General features: G+C 57.5%; 2 protein-coding genes across 2 annotated transcripts in view; one reads left to right on the top strand and one right to left on the bottom strand.

Moving 5' to 3' along the window:
• Nucleotides 1–405: 405 nt before the first annotated feature.
• On the top strand, nucleotides 406–7,189 carry TMCO6 (transmembrane and coiled-coil domains 6). The gene is given in 12 exon segments (XM_019472285.1): nucleotides 406–527; nucleotides 762–871; nucleotides 1,013–1,196; nucleotides 2,205–2,309; nucleotides 2,975–3,060; nucleotides 3,631–3,747; nucleotides 4,460–4,571; nucleotides 4,660–4,834; nucleotides 4,978–5,072; nucleotides 5,934–6,020; nucleotides 6,023–6,124; nucleotides 6,611–7,189. Coding segments are annotated over 10 exon segments (1,173 nt in total). The 5' UTR covers nucleotides 406–527; nucleotides 762–871; nucleotides 1,013–1,067; the 3' UTR covers nucleotides 6,776–7,189.
• Nucleotides 7,112–8,489, bottom strand: part of NDUFA2 (NADH:ubiquinone oxidoreductase subunit A2) — a 2,860-nt gene continuing 1,482 nt past the window's right edge. Inside the window, exons 3-4 of the mRNA XM_019472276.1 lie at nucleotides 8,247–8,353; nucleotides 7,112–7,304 (exon numbers count right to left, since the gene is read on the bottom strand). Coding sequence (XP_019327821.1) covers nucleotides 7,213–7,304; nucleotides 8,247–8,353 — 199 coding nt within the window. The 3' untranslated portion in view covers nucleotides 7,112–7,212. The remainder of the gene's footprint in view (nucleotides 7,305–8,246; nucleotides 8,354–8,489) is intronic.

Genomic DNA, 8,489 nt, shown 5'->3' with positions numbered 1-8,489 from the left:
CTCGGGGAAGAGTTTTACAGCCTTATTTTTTTTTAATCTACGTGGCTTTTCTGCCCTGGATACCCCGTTTCCTCAACCACCTCTCTGCGGCTTGGGTTTTCCAAGGTCTCGCCTACCTAAAACCATCTTTGGGTCCCTCCCGGTGCGGCCGCTCTGGTCCTCACGCCTCTGTCCTGCCTTCATACCGGTTTGCCCAGCCGTGACTTCGTGCGTTGATGCACGCCCGTCCCCGCAGCCCTGCGGCGTGCAAGGTCTAAATGCAGTCACTGCCTCGTGCGTCCCTCCCGGCTCACGCGAGGAGCGACTGGCGGTTTCTCCCTGTTTAAAGGAATGAGGCTCTTTGGTGGAATGGAGAAGCATCTTGACCTAGGCAGGTGGTGACAGTGACCAATTCGATCACAGCTCTCAGGAAAGCCCGGCGGCAGGAGCAGCTGGTCAGCAAGCGGCTTCTGCGGGAGGACACCACGGCAGAGGAGGGTGGACAGGATGGAGCAGAGATCGTGCCAGACCCTCTCTCGGAGGATGAGGTGAAGAGCATGACGTTCTCCGTGGTGATGGGGGTCCCCGGGGTCTTCCCCAGCCTCTAGGCATGTGGGGGTGGGTTTGGGAGTGTTTTCCAAGTCACTGCCAGACACGGTGGGAAACAGTAAGGTTCTTTGTGACCATCTTTGTGCTTGGGTTGCTTTGCCTCCAGGATTAACGGGATGAAATCTTAACCCCGGCACTGCTTGAAATTCACCCATCTTTTAATTTTCGGATAGGTTCTTGAGCTGCTCAGAGCCGTGCAGAGGGGCTCAGAGGACAGGAAAAGATCGCTCGGCCGCCTCCGCTGGGCTCTGCAGAACAAGGAGACTCAGCAGAAGTTTGTCAGGTCAGCCCAGGTCTGGCACTGCATGGCTGTTATCAAGGACATGTCCAGAGTGGCCCTTTGTCCCAGTCGTTGTGTGGGTGAGCTGGTGTGTGGCCGAGGGTGGGAAGGCAGGAGGTCACAGCACCCTTTGGGTTCTACCAGGCTGGACGGCAGCATCCGGACACTCATTGGGATCTTCACCAGCAGCCTGGCTGACATGCAGATGGAGGCAGCCCGCTGTCTCCACGAGCTCTCCCACTCCAGTGACCCTGCTGTGGCTGAGGCATGTCTGCCAGTGACCTCCTATCTCCTCACCTACCTCTCAGGACACAGTGTTGAGTTCATGGTAAGATCCGCGCTTGCGTTTGCCAGGGCTCTGGCACCTGATAATGCTTTGGTAGCGGTTGGGTGTTGACCTCTTTTGGCCAGCCTTAGCCTAACGTGGCTCGCATAGGAGTGCTGGTGGGAAGGGGCCCTCTGGAAGTCTCTAGTCCAACCTTCCCCTTGGAGCAGGACTGTCCCCGGTGCTAGCCCAGGGCAGCGAGGCTTTGTCTGGCCAAGTCTTGGAAATATGGAGACCCCCTTCACTGTGCCCCATCCCAACACCAAGAGGAGCTTGGTTCCATCGTTTTTGCACCTCCTTCCAGGTAGCTGCAGGCTGCTCTTAAATGCTCCCAAGCCTCATCCAGGCCAGGCAAATCCTCCTGCCGCAGCCCAGGACGCGGTGGTTTGCCCCATTTGCAACGGGTTCCTCTTCAGCTCCAAGCTCCGTTTGGGGAAGCAGGGACTGCAGGCTGCGGCAGTTGGACTCCGTCATCAGACGTGTGGTCTGGCCTCTTGGCGCAGGCTGGGCCTGGACAGGAGGTACCTTGGTGTCTGTGTTTTGCCAGCTGCCGAGCAGTGCGCCTTGTGCAGCGTGCTGTGCTCCTTTGAGAAGCAGACAGGATCGGAGCTAAGGAACAAGATGGGGAGCAACCCCAAGGTGGTGATCCCATTTTAATGCAGCACACGGGCAGTCTCCAGGAGAATACTGCGGAATTAGAGGGGTCTCAGGGAAATGTCATAGCAATAATTAGAAGCCTGAAAAACCTCCAAAGTGGAAGTGATCAGATCCCAACCTGAGCCAGATAGAAAAAGGATAAATTGAAGCCGATGCAGCTGGGAACGGGGTAGCAGGAGAGTCCAGCAGTATCCACCTATGTTTACCCCTCTGAAGACAGCTTCTGCCCCGCGCAGGGGAAGTGTGTGCCCTAGTCCTGGGGTGCAGGGACCTAGAGGCCCTGCTGGCTGCCCAGGCTGGCCAGGGTCCTGCTGGGGAGTGTGGAGGTGACCTGCTCTCTCGGGCGTGTTTCAGGAGCTGTGTTTGTACACGCTGGGGAACCTGGTAGTAGAAAGCGAAGCTGTGAGGAAGCAGCTTCTGCCTCAGGGCATCATTCCAGTGCTGGCATCCTGCATCCAGGTGGGTGAAATAGCTCAGCCACACTCTTCCCCTGCCCTGCCCCAGAAAAATGCCTTTTCTTATGCCCTTTAGACGCTGGCTGACAGTACTGAGTTACCAGCCCTCCTTCTAGCTGTGGCCACGGGCAGAGATCCCGCTGCAGAGGGCTGTGCCCTTGCGGGTGAGGGTCTCTCACGGGCTCTCCTGCACTCCCATTTTCGGGGCTCAGGTCACCACCGTGTGCTCTTCTCCAGCTGAATCTCTCACATCCCTAACTGTGGCTTGCCAATAAACAGTCTCTAACACAGGGAGCTGCAGGCTTCTCCCCTCTTCACGCCTGGGGTCCAGCAGGCATACGAGGCCAACACAGTGAGCGGGGCTGTCGTTTGCAGATCTGAATGCTCAAAGCAGCACTGCTGCTGTGTTTGGGCTGCTGGGTCCCTACAGCTGCAGCCCATGTGAGTGCGGGGAGGGGGGAAAGCTCAGCTTTGGTGTGGCCACAGGTTGCTCTATCACTCCCGGTCCCCTGCTGTGCCCCCTCTTCTCCAGGCATGGAAACACTGCGCCGCTCGGCTGCTTGGTTTGGTGTTATGAAGAGGTATCGCCCTCTCATCAGCACGACAGCTGGCACCCTGGGATCCCCCGGCTCTGTCATGCGGGATTAGCTTTTTTCTGTTTGATTGCAGTCCCCGCACGAGGCTGTGCTGGAAGGTCTGGGCTACGTCCTCTCGCAGCTCCTCCAAGCCAAGGAAGCCCCCACAGAGATCATACCGTGAGTCCGAGCCTCTTAACCCTGCATCAGGATGGGCCCTGGAGCCCAGCGTGGTATTTGCATGCCAGAGACGACGACGCCTTTCCCGTCCCAGTGATATTAATAGTTCAGAGCAGAATCCTACCAGAACTATGGAGGTTTTGTTGCAGTTCAGGGTGCGGGGCTTGACTCTTTTCCCTCAGCCTTATCTGAGCAGACAGCTCTGGTATTTCGGTAAAGGACAGTGTTGAGCAGGGTAGGCTTGCAGGGAAATTCTGGCTGTATTCCTCCTGTGAAGGAAAAGATCAGCTTGACAGCCCCCGGTGCCAAAAATGTGACCCCAGCCAAGGTGTACCGAGTGCCCCCAGGCCCTGCCACGGACAGGGAGAGCTTGTGCTGGGCCTTAGTGGTGCCTGGGGCTGCAACCCTTAGGTAGGAGTCTCTTCCAGGTGTGTGTTTGGAGCATGTGGCCCCCAGTACGAGGGAGAGCGGCTCCCTGCTCAGTGGCCAGGGCTACTGTCTCCCTGTCAGTTGTCTGTCCTGCTTGTGCTCTGGCCTATGCCTCCATTAACTCTGCTGTTCTGACCCCAGCTTGGTTCTGGACTCTGTTCTCCCCCAGCACATGCTTCGACTGGTTTGCTCCAGCCTCAAGGCTGGGATAGGAGCAGCCGTGGAGTTTGCATGGTGTCTCCACTACATCATTTGTAGGTAAATGCGCTTTTCTGCTCATTTTGAGTTCCCCGGGGGCAGCCAGAGAGGCACGAAGGCTCAGGGTCCTGCAAGGGGACCTGGATTGCCTCCCCTTGCCCCTTTCCCTTGGGAAAGCAATTTCCCTGCCATCCTGGGCATTCCCGCTCTCGTATCTGAGCACACGCATGCTGTTTGTAGGATCACCGAGTTCCTTTACAGGGTGATAACAGGTGATAACCCTGAGGAGGCTGTTCCTAGTCCTCTGAACCCCCCCCAGTCAACTCCCCATGTCTGGAATTGTCCCCCGCACTCCCCAAGGCAAGCTCCCTGAATCCTCGTGCTTCTGGGGTTGGCCCAGTGTCACCTGGCTGGCTTCTGGGGTTGGCCCAGTGTCACCTGGCCAGGCTGGCTGCTGCCAACAATCTCTGCCTGCCTTGGCGTGGCTGCTCCAGTGCCATTTCTTTCAGCAGCCCCAGCGGAAAGAAATGTGTGGGTACTCAAAGAAGCCCCGGGGCTGTTGTTTCCAGACCTGCACAGATAATTCCCGTGGATCTGTTTTCCATGGGCTTTTAAACTTTCTCATAAGCTCAGAAACAAGCTGCTATGAAACAAGCCCTATGGCAGTTCAGGAGAACGCTCCGAATTTCCAGGCCCCGTTGTTTGGTGAGGGCTGCAGCAGTTTTTCCTCTCTGAGCACCGAAAGCAACCCCGCTGTCCCTTCCCTTTGCAGCCATACAGCCAACGCAGCATTGCTGTCGCTGGGGGCCTTGCCTGCCCTCACCTCGCTCTTGCTCGACCTGGCTTCTGAAATCCCCCAAGATGCTCCTGAGGGCCTGGAGCTGGTAAGACACGGGCAGGGTGCTGGCTGTTCTCGGCATTGCTGTGGGGATGTGGTCTGGCTAAAGGGCTTTGTGTTTCCCACCGTCACAGCTCGTCTGCCCAGTGCTGCGGTGTCTCAGCAACCTGCTCGCGGAGGAGACGGGTTGCGAAGTCCAGATCCAGGACGAGCGCCTGCTCATCGCCCTCTTCCTCATCCTGCAGTGCTTCCTCCAGCAGCACCCGTTCATCGTACAGGAGTGTCTCTGGCTGCTGAACAACCTCACGGGTCAGCGTCCCGCGGGGCTGTCAGCAGAGCCAGAGCTGCTGCCGGGACCTGCCTTGATTGCTGGCAGACTCGTGGCATCTCGTCTGCAGACCTCCCGCAGAAACCTCGGTTTTATTGACACGTTCCTTCTCTGCCCACCCTAGCAGACGAGCCCTTCTTCTGCTCCGCTCTGCTCTCCCTGGACTTGCTCCCAGCCCTGCTGCAGCTCCTGCCGTGTTCTCAGATGGCCAGTGTGTTGGTAAGACCTCGCCTCGTGCCCCAGGTCTGGGGGGGAGGGGGAGTGCTGGACTTTCAGGAACATGAATCCCGCACACACGGTGCTCAAGTTGGAGGTTGGCTTGGGGCAGTAGCAATGGCTTGGCAGAAGGTCTTGTTATGTGGTAGTCATCATCTGCCTCCCCTGAAGTCACTATGTCTGTATTTACCCTTGACAGAGTCTTCTCCCAGCAGAAGAGGGGTCCCAAGGTAGATGTTAGCTTGGGGTCAGGCCTGCCAGCACCTGGCGTGGGCCCGGGGAGGCTGCTGCTACCTTCTTTTGGAAGACCCTAAAGCTTTAGGGGGTCCTGGGGGGATGCTCTGCCAAGGGGTGGGTGGTACAGCTGCGTCTGTTTGGCACGGGGATGAACAGTGCCTTGAGGTGGGGATGGAAAAGGCTTTTAAAGAGCACTCAAAATCCAGCTGGTTGGTGGGCACATGGCTTTGGGGAAGCACCTGGCAGGACCTCCAGGGAGGACATGGGGAGTTCTTTGGAGCCCTCCTAAGCCTGTCAGGAATCTGCCCACTAACGAAGCGTTCGTTGCTCGTCCCTTCTTGTGGAAGACCCTAAAGCTTTAGGGGGTCCTGGGGGGATGCTCTGCCAAGGGGTGGGTGGTACAGCTGCGTCTGTTTGGCACGGGGATGAACAGTGCCTTGAGGTGGGGATGGAAAAGGAGAGCACAGAGCACTCAAAATCCAGCTGGTTGGTGGGCACATGGCTTTGGGGAAGCAGGACCTCCAGGGAGGACATGGGGAGTTCTTTGGAGCCCTCCTAAGCCTGTCAGGAATCTGCCCACTAACGAAGCGTTCGTTGCTCGCTCCCTCTCATGGCTCCTCTGTCCAGGTCCTGACAGTTCTGTGCAATATAGCAGAGAAGGGGCCAGCCTACTGCCAGCAGCTGCACCGGCAGTCTGCCAGCTGCTGCCCCGGCAGCCTGCCCTGCCCCTGCTGCTGCCCACCCTCGCGCTGCCCGACCCCGAAGTGGTGGGGCAGTGCCTCGAGCTGCTGCACCTCCTCTTCCTGCACTGGCCGGAGGTAAGAGCGGGGGGTGCCTGTCCCAGAATCAAGCACGAGATCATAAAGCTGGGGATGGGGATTATTATTTAAATAATACTGCCTTCAGTTATTGCCATGCTAGTTCCCCACTCCTCAGCACCCGGCCACGTGCCTGAAGGGGGGCACTTGTGTGATGCAGAGGGTGTAAGCCCTTCTTGTGTGTCTGGGGAGTTCCTTTTCATTGACAATGACTGTTTTTTGGGCAGGTTGTTTGTACCCTTTGAGGTTATTATGGGGGGATTCTTTTGATTCGGTTATGTTTACTTCAAGCTCTGTGCATTCCCGGCCAGCGATCAGCATGGCTGGATTTACCTGGCTTGGGACTTTAGTGTCTGGTAGGGCTCTGGGGAATTCCTTCAACCCCGTTCCCTGGGCTGTAGAGTGGTGGCTCTGGGCAGACAGGATCAGCTGTAGCAGATACTTAGGTGGCAGCCAGCCAGCTCTCACCCCTCTCCTCTCACACAGGCTGCTGCTGACTTCGTCACGCAAGGCGGGCACCGGGCCCTTGAGCAGCACCAGAGCACCCCAGAACTCCAGGAGCGGGCACGAGCGCTGCTCGACATGGTCGGGCAGCCCCTGGGAGCCTCCGCCCTCAGTCCCTGCCACGCCACGTTGTCTGCCTTCTCCTAGGCCACGCCACCTCCCTTCCCCACGCTCCAAGGAGGAGTAAACCGTTTGTTCACCCTGTGCCCTGGTTAGGGGTCTAACCACCCAGCTGTAAGCACCTGTGCTGGCTGCACAGGGATGCTGGTCCTTGGCACGATACAGCTGTTTCCGTCCTTGTCGCCACCTCGTAGCTACCAGCAGGCTGCCCTGTGCCTCCCCAGAGCTTGGTGCAGGAGCAGAGCTGAGCTGCAACCCGGGCACGCGGGCTCTTGATGCCGGGGAGGTGGCGTATAAACCCTGATGGATCGGCCGTTCCCTCCAGCATCTCCTTTTGGCTTTAAACCCAATATGTGAAGCTCAGGGTAAGCACGTTGCATTTATGCGATTGATAAGTTAAAGATACACGTTTTACATTAAAGATCATCAGTCAAGTCTTCAGCACGTGCATATTTACCGTGTCTTCACACCTTGCTTTTCACAATGTTCTCCAAGGCCTTGGCCACTTCATCCACGGTAAGGTTGTTCAGCGGCACGCTTTTCTCCTTGCCAAACTCTGCAGGAAAGACAGAGGGTAAGAGAGGGAGCAGGTGCCTTGGTCCTTTTCTGCTGCGAGGGCAACCCAAAGCCCTGCTTTAGGTTTCCCAAGCGCCACTGGCATCGCAGCCCAGGCTCCTGTCACCACCCTTTCGCACCCACCACTCCCCAGCGTGCCTCCCTGTGCCCAAGTTATCGTTTCCACCTTCTCTTTATTCTCAGCCTTTCCCTCAGAGAAGCCAATGCAGCCTAACACATTTCCTTGCCTCTTCTTGTTAACTTTTGCTGCGCAGCAGCTGAGCAGAGGCCCCCACCACATCCCAAAGCAACCTGGTGGCTTTCAACCAGCTCACATCAAGATGCTCACCAACGCTTCAGTAAAACAGTGCTGAAAAACTTGCTGTTGCTACAGCAGCCCCTACCCGGGGGTATATTTCCCTGCAGGTCACATACAGACAAGAGACAGGCACTATACCAGCAGGCGCTACTGGCCCGTGTGCTCACACTGGGAAACTTGTGCCTAAACAGTCACTGCACCTCTTTGAAAAAAAGTTTCTAAATTATTTTTGCCCAGCCCAGATGACTTCAGGAAGAAAACAGAGCCTTTACAGAGGAGTTTTTCTGCTCCCTCCTTGGTGTTTCGCTGAGAATGCAGTGAAAACAAAGGAAAAACAGAAACATTTTTCTGTACAGGAACCCTACGGGGGTGGGAGATCACAGCCACAAGCTGGCAAACCACCTTCTGAGCTGCAGGTCCCTTTTTTGCCTCCCACCAGGTCATGCAGCAGTTACACGCTTCTCTGAAGTCAATCCCCACCTTGCCTCATGGACAGCTGCTCCCTCTCCGTCAATGCCCCTCACTGTAATCGCTGAACCCCCCATCTGCTGCAGACCGCAGGGCTCTGGCGCTCGCTTCTAGCTGCCCTCAGCTGGTGCTTCCCGGCGGGCACCCCCCACTTACCGAACCGAGCCCAGAGCTTGGGCTGGACACCGGAGCACTCGCGGATCAGGATGGGGAAGTCGGGATTTGCCTTCTTCAGGGTCACATAGTGCTGCTCGATGAAGTCTCTGGGGAGGGAAGGAGGAACGGCGGATCCCCGTGGCTAAGTCCGCTGGGACCGGGCAGGCTGAGGGCAGGCCGGTGCCTCGCTCCCTCTCGCCGGGCCCGCCCGCGGAGCGGCCCCCCGGGCCCGGGCCCCGCGGC

This window comes from Aptenodytes forsteri, unplaced genomic scaffold (genome assembly GCF_000699145.1).
Source record: "Aptenodytes forsteri isolate BGI_AS27 unplaced genomic scaffold, ASM69914v1 Scaffold19, whole genome shotgun sequence".
Lineage (NCBI taxonomy): Eukaryota > Metazoa > Chordata > Aves > Sphenisciformes > Spheniscidae > Aptenodytes > Aptenodytes forsteri.
The sequence above is the reverse complement of the archived record's forward strand: the minus strand, read 5'-3'. Positions and strand labels throughout refer to the sequence as shown.